Consider the following 13,562-nt stretch of genomic DNA (forward strand, 5'->3'; position numbering starts at 1 on the left):
CACTGTGTATTATTCAAAGCCCCATGAAATGACACCATACATGTACATGTTATATATCCAACGTAAGTATTTCCTACAATACTTTTATTGCGGCACCCAGATACGGACCCTACTAAATATTCCCTAATGTAAAAACTGCCAGCTCATCTCCTTTTCAAGACCCCAAATGTTTTAATTTTTTTTAAATAAGGTCTTGGCAATCATAATTTTATTAGCCAATCAGCAGCCTTTTCCCCCGGGACTTATTGTAATACCGGACCAGGCAGGGCCTCAGGCAGTCTGTAGTTTTCGTTCTGCTGACCAACCAGTGTTTGTCTCCTGCTTATTCTTAGTGGTGTAAAGTACTTAAGTAAAAATACGTTAAAGTACTAAGTTTTATTGTTGTATCAGTACTTTACTATGTATACTTTACTATTTATACTAGTTTTACTTTTACTTCACTACATTTCCAAAGAAACATTATACTCCATACATTTTCCCTTACATCCAAAGGTACTCCTTACATTTTGACAGGAAAATTCACGCACTTATCAAGAGAACATGCCTGGTCATCCCTACTGCCTCTGATCTGGTGTACTCACTAAACACAAATGCTTTGTTTGTAAATTATGTCTGAGTGTTGGAGTGTGCCCCTGGCTATCCATCATTAAAAATACAAATAAAATAGTGGCGTCTCGTTTGCTTAATATAAGGAATTTGAAATCATTTATACTTTTACTTTTGATATGTAAGTATATTCAAAACCAAATACTTTTAGACTTTTACTCAAGTAGTATTTTACTCTGTGACTTTTACTTTTGTCATTTTTTTAATGTATCTTTACTTTTACTCAAGTATGACAGAGTACTTTTCCACCACTGCTTATTCTACCTCCTTAGAAAAATTGTATTTTCTTTCAGATTTTTTATTGTGCATGCAGTTAAATAAGCGCAATTAGTATCACAGAGAGTGTGTTGTGTGTGTGGATCTTCATTAAACCCTTGAACTGGAACTACTGCTTCCTTGTGTTCTGAACGGACACCCTCTGGTGGTTGCTACCGGCCTAAAATCCAGCACCTACATTTTCCATCCCTTTTTATTGGATTCTTAGAATTCATTAACAACCCATATTTTTCACCTACAATACTTCTACTGCGGAACCCAGAATAGTGTTTGCTCTATAAACCAATATGTATTCCATATACAGTGATTCGCATTGGTGGCATTTATTGGACCATGGAACATGTTTTAAAAGCCAAATGTCACTTAAAAATGAACAAATATGAATCATTGTAATTTATTTTTCATATATCATGAATAAAACAGGTTATTGACACTTTTCTACTATTATGCGGGGACTTTTATTTTGAAGATTTCCGTGACCCAGAAGTACTTTTTTGTGTGTTGATGCTGGAGAGGTGCAGCTGTTGGATGCCAATCGCCGATATACACCCCACCGAGGAAGAAGAAGAAGCGGTGCAGCCAATCGTTGGAGGAAGACTCACGTTTACCCAGTTATTCTTGCTGTAGGCTACTAAAATATGGAAAAATCTCTCAAACTGCACTCCGATCTCGCAGAGGACGTGGCTACGTCTTCGAGCTTTCGTCAATTCAAGATAAAACACTTCCACTTGGATCTAAGCGTGGACTTTGAGAAGAGAACTTTGAGAGGAACTGAAACGCTACAGCTGAAATGCATCCAAGATTCTCAAAGCGAGCTACTGTTGGACATTCATCCCTCCCTCTCAATGCAAGAGGTGTCCTACTGCCGAAGTGAAGATGATTCGGATTCAGTGAAAGTAGAATTCATGACGCGCAATTTCACCAGTTATGGCACCACACTGGTTATAAAATTCCCAGCACCATGTAAAATTGAGGAACAGTTTCGAGTGGTGGTCAAGTTTCTTGCATCCGATGGACCAGGGGTAAGTGAATGTCATTCAGCCGTCGTAACTAGAGTTAGTTTACCTAGCAACAACAACACTAGCTTGTTACTTCCAGATGATTGGTTACTAAGAATGTATTTATATTTGAACCTATACAGAAGAAAAATATAAACACAACATGTAAAATGTTGGTCCCATTTTTAATGAGCTGAAATACACTTTAATTTTTTACATACGCAAAAAAAGCTTATTTCTCTCATTTTGTGCACAAATTTGTTTACATCTCTGTTAGTGTACATTTATTTCTCCTTTGCCAAGATGATCTATCCACCTGACAGGTGTGGCATATCAAGAAGCTGATTAAACAGCATGATCATTACACAGGGCTGGGGACAATAAAAGGCCACTCTAACATGTGCAGATTTGTCACAACACAATGCCACAGATGTGTAAAGTTTTGAGGGAGTGTACAATTGGCATGCTGACTGCAGGAATGTCTACCAGGTTTCTTCACCTGCAGGATCATCTGAAACCAGTCACCCAGACAGCTGATGAAACTGAGGAATATTTCTGTCTGTAATAAAGCCCTTTTGTGGGGAAGAATTATTTCTTATTGGCTGGGCCAGGCTCCCCAGTGGGTGGGCCTGGCTCTCAATTGGGTGGGCCTATGCCCTCCCAGGCCTATGGCTGCTCCTGCCCAGTCATGTGAAATCCAAAGTTTAGGGCCTAATGAATTGAAATAAATTGACTGATTTCCTTATGTGACCGACCGCCTCGATTCGGTCTTATGTAGAAAAATATGAATTCAATTATTATTATTTTTTTAAATGTTGGATAAAAGTAGAGACTGGTATATCATACACTGCAGTTGAAGAACAATGGGAAAGTAATTCTGCTTTAAAAGTTCATAAACTTGTAACCCCACTTTTGAGAAAATGGTCCTGGAATGTTTTGGCACACCTACTGGAGAGCTCTTCTTTGTCTACATCCATTCAGCATCATTCACACCTTCTTAGCCTCACCCGTCTCTTTAAGGATTCACATGTGAGGCCATGTGTTAAACAGAGTGAGTAGTTTAGTAAACAACCAAAGATTAAGACTAAAAGTGGTAAAAGTAGTGGCCTACAATAAGGAACAATTCCAGGTAACAATACACTATCTAGTCCTTGGCCTGTATCCTAATCTGATTTTGGTGCAGGTCATGTTGTTCTTCACATTACCATCTTTGGTAACACACACTATATCAAATATGATCTAACTTTATAAGTCACATCCACAGGATACAGAAGGTGTAAACTGTACAGTAAAATGGTTACTTGCGCAGTAGCAATATAAAAAAGTGTCCAGATACAAATATTTTATAATTATTAGATGATGCTTACCTGACACACATGAAATACAATAGATGGCCATAAGCACCGCCAGACACACCTGGCTAACTTGACTGACGGGTCATGTTGAAGTGGAGTCTTGTTTAGCCATGTAGCTAGCTAGCTAGCTAAGCAATGGACTGGCATAATCCTAACTCATACGACTACCTATACAAATGTTGTCATAGCTGTAGTATGAATCTGCAGGTAGCTAAAGCTAACCACTAGGTTCTCTGATACAAATAATATTACTACACAGATCATACATGTAACATTCCATAACTAGCTAACAGTACTCTTTAACTTTCAATGAAAACGACTCTGACAAAATTAAAAACATATAATATCTTAAAATGTAGCTAGACTCTTACCCGTCCGTATTCATGGATGAACACTTCACGGTAGACTGGAACCTTTTAACTCTGTTTTGTTTGTAGCTACATCTTGTTTGGCCAGCATTGTGTCAAGTCACTGCGGTTTACACTGACTTTGGCGTGAGCAGAAAGTAGCCCATCACTTTTTCCAACTGATCTGTCGATTTAGCAGCTGCTAAATTCAGGGCGTCAATGTTGTTGAGAAAGGTCCTTTCTACCGCGCCGTTTTTAAAATGATGAACTGTAACTCAGTAAAATTGTTAATTGTTGCGTTTTTTTTGTTCAGTATATTTAAAACCGTAAAACCTTTTTTTATTTTCAAATTAGATCAACTCTGTTGGCTATACATTATATTCATAGTCTGCGACGTTTCATAGTTTTTAGTTTCACATTTCTTGGAAGTATGCACTCCATTTGGAAATTATTCAGACCCCTTGACTTTTAACACATTTTGTTAAATTACAACCTTAATCTAAAATGGATTATGGCACCCCCCCCCCCCCCCCCCCCCCTCCATACACTACCGTTCAAAAGTTTGGGGTCACTTAGAAATATCCATGTTTTTGAAAGAAAAGCCATTGTCCATTGAAAATAACATAATTTATCATAAATACAGTGTAGACATTGTTAATGTTGTAAATGACTATTGTAGCTGGAAACTGAGGATTTTTAAAGGAATATCTACATAGGCGTACAGAGGCCTATTATCAGCAACCATCACTCTTGTGTTCCAATGGCACGTTGTGTTAGATAACCCAAGTTTATCATTTTAAAAGGCTAATTGATCATTAGAAAACCCTTTTGCAAGAATATTAGCACAGCTGAAAACTGTGGTGCTGATTTTAAAAAATAAATAAAACTGGCCTTTAGACTAGTTGAGTATCTGGAGAATCAGCATTTGTGGGTTCGATTACAGGCTCAAAATGGCCAGAAACAAAGCACTTTCTTCCTAAACTCGTCAGTCTGTTCTGAGAAATGAAGGCTATTCCATGTGAGAAATTGGCAGAATAGAAAGAGGAGTGGGAGGCCTCGGTGCACAACTGAGCAAGAGGACAAGTACATTAGAGTATCTAGATTGAGAAACAGACGCCTCACAAGTCCTCAACTGGTAGCTTCATTAAATAGTACTCGCAAAACATCAATCTCAACGTCAACAGTGAAGGAGGCATCTCCGGGATCCTGGCCTTCTAGGCAGAGTTGCGAAGAAAAAGACATATCTCAGACTGGCCAATAAAAATAAAAGATTAAGATGGGCGAAAGAATACAGACACCGGACAGAGGAAGATTGGAAAAAAGTGTTATGGACAGACGAATCTAAGTTTGAGGTGTTCGGATCACAAAGGAACATTCGTGAGACGCAGAAAAAATGAAAGATGCTGTAGGAGTTCTTGACGCCATCTGTCAGGCATGGTGGAGGTAATGTGATGGTCTGGGGTTGCTTTCGTGGGAGATTTGTACAGGGTAAAAGCCTTCCTTCTTCAAGATTCCTATCACTCCATTTTGCAACGCCATGCCATACCCTGTGAACGGCGCTTAAGTGGAGCTAATTTCCTCCTACAACAGGAGGACAGCTCCAAACTATGCAATAACTATTTAGGGAAGAAGCAGTCCGCTGGTATTCTGTCTATAATGGAGTGGCCAGCACAGTCACCGGATCTCAACCCTATTGAGCTGTTGTGGGAGCAGCTTGACCGAATGGTGCGTAAGAAGTGCCAATCCAACTTGTGGGAGGTGCTTCAGGAAGCAGGGGCTGAAAACGCTTCAGATTACCTCCACAAATTGACAACTAGAATGCCAACGGTCTGCATGGCTGTAATTGCAGCAAATGGAAGATTCTTTGACGAAAGCAAAGTTTGAAGGACACAATTATTGTTTCAATTAAAAATCATTATATATAACCTTGTCAACGTCTTGACTATATTTCCTATTCATTTTGCTACTCATTTCATGTATGTTCTCATGGAAAACAAGGAAATATCTAAGTGACCACAACTTTTGAACAGTAGGCACATGACAGCCTGCTTGGAGTTTGCCAAAAGGCACCTAAAGACTCAGACCATGAGAAACAAAGATTATCTAATGAAGCAAAGATTGAACTCTTTGGCCTGAATGCCAAGCCTCACGTCTGGAGGAAACCTGACACCATCCCTACGGTGAAGCATGGTGGTGGCCGCATCATGCTGTGGGGATGTTTTTCAGCGGCAGGGACTGGAAGACTAGTCAGCATCGAGGGAAAGATGAACGGAGCAAAGTACAGAGAGATCCTTGATGAAGACCTGTACCAGAGCGCTCAGGACCTCAGACTGGGGCGAAGGTTCCCCTTCCAACAGGACAATGACCCGAAGCACACAGCCAGACAACGCAGGAGTGGCTTCGGGACAAGTCTCTGATTGTCCTTGAGTGGCCCAGTCAGAGCCCGGAGTTGAACCCGATCGAACATCTCTGGAGAGACCTGAAAATAGCTGTGCAGCAACACTCCCCATCTAACCTGACAGAGCTTGAGGATCTGCAGAGAAGAATGGGAGGAACTCCCCAAATACAGGTGTGCCAAGCTTGTGTCATACCCAAGAAGACTCGAGGCTGTAATCACTGCCAAAGGTGCTTCAACAAAGTACTGAGTAAAGGGTCTTAATACTTAAGTAAATGTAATATTTCAGTTTATAATGAATAACTGTGCAAACATTTCTTAATCTGTTTTTGCTTTGTCTTGATGGGAGATTGTGTGTAGATTGAGTATTTGTTTTGTTATTTAATCCCTTTTTGAATAAGGCTGTAACGTAACAAAATGTGGAAAAGGTCAAGGGGTCAAAATATTTTACAAATGCACTGTACATAAGTGCAACAAATGAGTGCCTATTCATGACCTGCACCATCCTCATTAAACCCAGCATACATTTGTAGATATCATGGCTGGAGCCTGCTCAGACTGCCAAAAAGAAAGAGCCTTTCCTCTACACCTCTGGCTTCCCTGTGCTGAACCGCAGCCTGTTCCCTGGCTTCCACACTCCCATGACTAAGAGCCCCTACTCGGTTGCTGTGAAGGTAAAGTGTGCCCCTACCTCCACACTCAAGCCCTGGTCTCTGCCCCCCTGACCCACTAGGTGTGCTGGCTGGATCCAGAGCAGACAGCTGGGAAAGCCAAGCCTTACGTCTTCACCCAGGGCCAGGCCGTGCTCAACCGCTCCTTCTTCCCCTGCTTTGACACGCCGGCCGTCAAGAGCACCTACTCGGCCTCCGTGAAGGTGAGCCCCTGGACTGGACTCTGACTGAGCCAATGTCCATGGGAGGATAACCACAGAGACATTGCTGTCTCACAATCTTTTTCTCTTTGCAGGATAATTAAGCTTTTGTGTTTTTCCTTTTTGTCATTTACATCTTTTTTTGTCTATTATCCTGTTTATTCTATTTTGCTCTGTCATTCAACTTCATGTGCTTTGCCTGGTGTGTTGTGTTCACTCGTTTTTCAATACTTAAAGCACTTTGAATTATAGGTCTAGTATTAACACACATTGCTGAAAAAGCTAACGTATGGTGAGAAACTCACCTTATCCACCATTCCGACTACTTTGTCTGTATTAGTAATGGATATTGGGACCATCATCGATCATGATGACTCTGTCCGAAGACTGCCCTGTCTGCCTCCACAGGTTCCTGATGGTTTCACAGCAGTCATGAGTGCCAGTAAGGGAGAACACAGGATGGCAGACAACACGTTCCTGTTCACCATGGAACAGCCCATCCCCTCCTACCTGGTGGCCTTGGCTGTAGGAGACTTGGTCTCTGCGGAGGTGGGGCCAAGGTGAAAGAGTCTACGTTGCCTTTAAATTTTTTTTATTTATTTAACTAGGCAAGTCAATTAAGAACAAATTCTTATTTACAATGACGGCCTAGGAACAGTGGGTTAACTGCCTTGTTCAGGGGCAGAACGACAACTCTGGGATTTGATCTAGCAACCTTCTGGTTACTGGCTCAATGCTCTAACCACTAGGCTACCTGGTGGCCTTGGATAGGTCCCAGATCTGTTTGTGCTGTTGATTTGTTTGTGCTCAAGCCAAATATGACAATTCCACAAGGAATTGTCAAGAGATCAGAAATAGACTGGCACCCATTCTAGGCCTCTAAATCTTGTGACAGTTTTGACAATTTGTTTTGGTCAAGTAAGGGGCGTAATTTGATAGTGTTAAGCATTCTGCTTCTAGTATAGACCTCACCTAACCTCACGGTAGGTACAAGACAATATTCCTCTCCTGTCTAAAGCATTTATTGATAACAACCTGGGCGTGTTGGTCATTGACCCGCAAAATGCATTCTCTGTGTCAGACTGAGTAGAGAGATGAGAATCAAAAAGCAGGGTGAATGTTCAACTTGAATGAAGTTTGAACTTGAATGAAAACTGCACTTGCTACTTATGGGCCATATAATGCTGCTGAAGAATGTGCTATGAAGAACACGCATGATAGTGTTTGCCAATGGAGTTTCAATGCTTGGTAGTAATTGTAAATCTGTATCTTTTAGGACCCGAGTATGGACAGAGCCATGCCTGCTGCAGGCAGCCAAGCAGGAGTACGACGGAGTCATCGAGGAGTTTCTGGTTGTGGGGGAGAAACTATTTGGACCCTACGTCTGGGGAAGGTGAAATTCCCCAAATAACAATATGGTCCAATACTTCAGTGGTCAGTGAACAACCCTGGTTCTGAAGCGCTACAGGGAATGTAGGATTGATTGATTAGTTGAATCAGGTGTCTTAGTGCTAGGCTAGAATAAAAAATGCACACGGTAGCTCTTTCCATGACTAGGGATGGTGACCACTGACTTTGCGCTTGCAGTGTCATGACTTATTCTGCTTATGAACATACAGCTACTTAATTGGTTCGTCCCCTCAGGTATGACGTGCTGTTCATGCCACCGTCATTCCCCTTCGGGGGTATGGAGAACCCCTGCCTCACTTTCGTCACCCCCTGCCTCCTGGCCGGAGACCGCTCACTGGCTGACGTCATTGTGCACGAGATCTGCCACAGCTGGTTCGGTAATCTGGTAACCAATGCCAACTGGGGTGACTTCTGGCTCAACGAGGGCTTCACCATGTACGCCCAGCGCCGGGTGTGCAGGGAGATCTACGGTAAGAGACTGTCAATCAATCAAATTGAATTTATAAAGCCCTTTCTTCATCAGCATAGTACATCACTTTGTCACAGTTTGTCTACTGTAGACCAGGGCTCTCCAACCATGTTCCTGGAGAGGTACTGTCCAGTTGGTTTCACTCCAACTTTAATCAAGTGCCCCTAATTCTAATAATTAGCTGGTTTATTAGCTGAATCAGGTTACTTACAACTGAGGTTGGAGTGAACCTACAGGAAGGTAGCTCTCCAGAAATAGAATTGGCGAGCCCTGCTGTAGCAATGTATGATGGGCTCATCCTCAAGTCTCACAACTCTTTCCATTTGAAAGTAAACAGTAGTTGTCTACACAGCTATTTGTGCACACCTGGCTGTCTTCTCACTCTCAAAGCCCTGATGTCTATTGTGTTGTTATTTGTAGGAGAGGCCATCACTAGTCTGGAGGCAGCGACTGGGAGGGCTTTACTCAGACAGCACATGGACAACACCGGAGAGGACCACCCTCTCAATAAACTGCGTGTGAAGATCAAACCAGGTCAGACTGCTTACATTTACCCTTGACTGCTCATTTACCCTTGACTGCTAAAGCCAAAACCAATTCCATTAGTAGCCCAGTGGTCTTAGTTTAATTAGTAGTTAATCTGACTGAGATTTGCCTATGGAGCTGCAGACCCAATAGAACTGATACACTTGATCATGACTGCTCAAGTTAAATCAAAACATTTTATTTTCTCCCATCCCTCAGGTGTTGACCCTGATGACACTTACAATGAGACGCCTTATGAGAAGGGCTTCTGTTTTGTCTCTTACCTGGCCCACCTGGCTGGAGACCAGAGTCACTTCGATGCCTTCCTCAAGGTTGGTGTTGCTTCTCATTCTACGGTGCCTTCAGAAAGTATTCATACCCCTTGACATATTCCACATTTTGTTGTTACAGCCCGAATAAAAATGTATTTAAATATGTAATTTTAATGACAAAGTGAGTCCACCTGTAGACAATTCAGTTGTTTGGACATGATTTAGAAAGAAACACACCTGTCTATATAAGCAGTGGTGGAAAAGTACTAATTTGTCTTTACTTGAGTAAAAGTAAAGATGCATTAATAGAAAATGACTCAAGTGAAAGTCACCCAGTAAAATACTACTTGAGTAAAAGTATTTGGTTTTAAATATACTTAAGTATCAAAAGTAATTGGACCATTTTCCTGTCAAAATGTAACGAGTACTTTTGGGTGTTACGGAAAATGTATGGAGTATAAAGTACATCATTTTTTGGGGAATGTAGTGAAGTAAAAGTTGACAAAAATATGAATAGTACAACAAAACTCTACTTAAGTAAAAATACTTTAAAGTACTACTTAAGTACTTTATACCACTGTATATAAGGTTTTACAGTTGAAAGTGCATGTCAGAGCAGAGACTATACCATGAATTCCAAGGACCAGTCTGTAGCTCTCCGAGATGTGATGAGGCATATATCTGGGGAAGGGTATAAAACTATTTCTAGAGTGTTGAACGTTTCCAAGAGCACAGTGGTTGCCATCATTTGAAAATTGGAAAAATATGGAACTACCCAGACTCTGCTTAGAGCTGGTCGTCCGACCAAACTAAGGAACCAGGCAAGAAGGACCTTGGTCAGGGGGGTGAGAACCTGCCAGAAGGACAACAGTCCCTACAGCACTTCACCAATCTGGGCTTTATGGAAGAGTGGCCAAATGGAAGCCACTCCTGAAAAAAAGGCACATGATAGCACGCCTGGAGTTTGCAAAAAGACACATGAATGAATTCACGTGGCAAAATATTCTGTGGTCTGATTAATTTAAAAAAAAACTACTTGGCCTGAATGCAAAGCACTATGTCTGGCGAAAACCAGGCACAGCTAATCACCCGTCGAACACCATCCCTACTGTGAAGCATGGGGGTGGTAGCATCATACTCTGGGGATGTTTTTCAGCGTCAGGGACTGGTAAGGATAAAGGGAACAATAAATGGAGCCAAATACTGGCATCCTTGATGAGGACCTGCTTCAGAGTGCAAATGACCTTAGACTAGAGTGAAACATGTTACATTCCAACAGGAGAATGACCCCAAGGATATAGCCAAAGCAATGCTGGAATGGCTTCAGAAAAATAATGTGAAGGTCCTTGAGTGGCCAAAGCCCAGACATGAAACCCATTGAAAGACTGCTAGGTGTGAATACTTACAGTACCAGTCAAAAGTTTGGACACCTACTCATTCCAGGGTTTTTCTTCTATTTTCTACATTGTAGAATAATAGTGAAAACATCAAATATGTGAATATGTGGGAACTCCTTCAAGACTGATGGAAAAGCATTCCAGGTGAAGCTGGTTGAGAGAATGCCAAGAGTGTGCAAAGCTGTCATCAAGGCAAAGGGTGGCTAATTTGAATAATATATTTTTTTGGTCTTTGCTATTATTCTACAATGTAGAAAATGGTCAAACTAAAGAAACTCATTCCAGAGTATGTGTGTCAACTTTTGACCTCTGTCTGTGTGTCTGTCTGTCTGTGTCTGAGTGAGTGAGGGCAACAGTCTGACATGTGGGTGTTTCTTCTCACAGGCCTACATTGACAAGTTCAAATTCCGCAGTGTTATGGCAGAGGACGCTCTGGAGTTCTTCCTGGAGTATTTCCCTGACCTGAAGAAGAAAGGAGTAGATATGATTAAGGGTAAAACTAAGTAGTTGCTTTTAGAGTGTTGGATTGGCCTTTTAGGGTCGTATTTGCCTTTTTAGAATGAGTATTTAAGCTTGGAAGTGAGATTGTAACAGCAAACTGACCTCACTCTCCTTGTGGTCTCTTTGCTAGGTCTGGAATTTGATAGCTGGCTCAATGTGCCCGGTTGGCCTCCCTACCTCCCTGACCTGTCGGCTGGCAAGAGCCTGATGAAGCCTGCTGAGCAGCTGTCAGAGCTGTGGGCTGCCGAGGTCCTGGATATGGCCAGCATCAAGAAGACCAACATCCAGGCCTGGAAGACTAACCAGGCTGTCTACTTCTTGGAAAAGATCATAGAGAAGTCCCCACTCCCTAGAGGTAGGACACGATGGTAACAACACTTCTGTACTGATATCCTTAGCACAATCGTTGTTCTGAAGATGCATGTGATTCACCCCAATTCCTCAGTGTGTGGATCTCTATTCTTTATATCATTACTTTACTTTTTGTAACTTGCACCTGCAAGTCTGGATGTGCGTACACTACTTTTGAAATGAGTCACACCAATGATGTACCATCCCTCCGACTTTGATAAGGTAATATGGAGAAACTGGAGGAGCAATACCCTCACATCGTGATGTCAAACAACGCTGAGCTACGACTGCGCTGGGCCCAGATCGTCGCCAAGAATCATCACCAGCCAGGATATCAACATGTGCGCAGCTTCCTCAGCTGCCAGGTCAGAAAAACAAATGTTTGGTCCTCAACAATCAATTATAGGGCCTCCCGAGTGGCACAGCGGTCTAAGGCACTGCATCGCAGTGCTCAAGGTGTCACTACAGAGTTCGATCCCAGGTTGTGTTACAGCCGGCCATGACCGGGAGACCCATGAGGCGGTGCACAATTAGCCCAGCGTCGTCCGGGTTAGGGGGGGGTCTGGCCGGCCCTCCGACACATTGGTGGCACAGCGGTCTAAGGCACTGCATCGCACAGTGGTCTAAGGCATTGCAAACCTGGCTTCCGGGTTAAGCAAGCAGTGTGTCAAGAAGCAGTGCGGCTTGGGAGGGTCGTGTTTCGGAGGACACATGGCTCTCGACCTTTGCCTTTCCCGAGTCCGTACAGGAGTTGCAGCGACAGGACAAGACTAACTACCCAATTGGGGAGAAAAATGGTTAAAAGTACAAAATAATAACCACAAATTATAGTATTTGTCAGGCACATTTTGTTTAGGCTAGTTTGTTTTATTATAGTAAATATAATGTGTGTGTGATATACCATGTGTATTTTTATAGTGTCCGTTTAAAGCTAAATGAGTATTTTTCAGGTGTCTGAAACAATCATGTAAATAGTAGTATCTTAGCATATTAAATTGTATCTTGCTCCCAGGGGAAACAGAAGTACACACTGCCTGTGTACCGTGCACTGTGGAATGGATCAGAGGAGACCAGGGCTTTGGCAACAGAGATCTTCAGTGCCACCTCCCATCAGCTCCATGTCAACGTCCGCAACTACGTCAAGAAGATCCTTGCCTGTGCGCCATCATAGGAGCTGAACATGAGATCCAGAGTCTAGTCTCACTGACCCTGGCCTAGAGATATAATAGAGGAGTAGTAGTCTTACCCAGTACTTTCAGATGGCCTCCTTTATTTAAATGTACTGTACCAGGTTAGATTGAGATGCCAATATCATCTAGCTTGGTCAGTGGTTACCAAGGAAAAGAGGCCAATTTACATATTTTACAGCATTTTTGGTATTTACGCAGGCCAGCCTTAAAGGCTCTGCTGTGGGTATGTCTTACTTTAAAGTACTTACTGTGGGAGGGCATACAACTAATTTAAGTAGTATTGGTAAAAAAATAAAAATAAAAGTAGGTATTACTTTGTTGTATTGAGTATGTAAACCATTGATTATGCTTTTTTTCACCCAAACTAAGCTGTATTTTAAATGTTCCAAACAGTAAAAGTACATTCTTCTGAAATAAATCTAGTAATTGGTTTTCAAGATTCAATGCATCTTCTTGATTTCATTGCATATGCCATTCACAGCATACTTTATTTTACTACCTTTTATGGCAGAATATTTCATTTCACTTGAGAACAAAGCTGATGTATACTCCTTGCAGTAGTATCATAATCGTGCTGCTGTAAAATTGGGTTGGTTTTC

General features: G+C 41.9%; 1 protein-coding gene across 1 annotated transcript; it reads left to right on the forward strand.

The window, feature by feature from the left end:
• Positions 1-1,357: 1,357 nt before the first annotated feature.
• On the forward strand, positions 1,358-13,402 carry LOC139370974 (arginyl aminopeptidase (aminopeptidase B)). Its single transcript, XM_071110915.1, has 11 exons — positions 1,358-1,904; positions 6,711-6,851; positions 7,257-7,408; positions 8,125-8,241; positions 8,493-8,728; positions 9,148-9,261; positions 9,472-9,584; positions 11,306-11,414; positions 11,553-11,777; positions 11,996-12,138; positions 12,786-13,402. The coding sequence occupies exons 1-11, from the start codon at positions 1,521-1,523 to the stop codon at positions 12,942-12,944; spliced, it is 1,893 nt and encodes a 630-aa protein (XP_070967016.1). The 5' UTR covers positions 1,358-1,520; the 3' UTR covers positions 12,945-13,402.
• The last annotated feature ends 160 nt before the right edge of the window (positions 13,403-13,562 follow it).

The sequence above is a fragment of the Oncorhynchus clarkii genome, chromosome 17 (genome assembly GCF_045791955.1).
Source record: "Oncorhynchus clarkii lewisi isolate Uvic-CL-2024 chromosome 17, UVic_Ocla_1.0, whole genome shotgun sequence".
In the NCBI taxonomy this organism is placed as follows: Eukaryota; Metazoa; Chordata; class Actinopteri; order Salmoniformes; family Salmonidae; genus Oncorhynchus; species Oncorhynchus clarkii.

What these genes read in the sequence shown, in the direction of transcription:
- LOC139370974 (XM_071110915.1), top strand. Translation starts at nt 1,521, where the DNA reads ATGGAAAAATCTCTCAAACTGCACTCCGATCTCGCAGAGGACGTGGCT. An exon ending in CCTACTCGGCCTCCGTGAAG is followed by an intron (nt 6,852 to 7,256) that starts GTGAGCCCCTGG and finishes CTGCCTCCACAG; the next exon opens with GTTCCTGATGGTTTCACAGC. An exon ending in AGGAGTAGATATGATTAAGG is followed by an intron (nt 11,415 to 11,552) that starts GTAAAACTAAGT and finishes TCTCTTTGCTAG; the next exon opens with GTCTGGAATTTGATAGCTGG.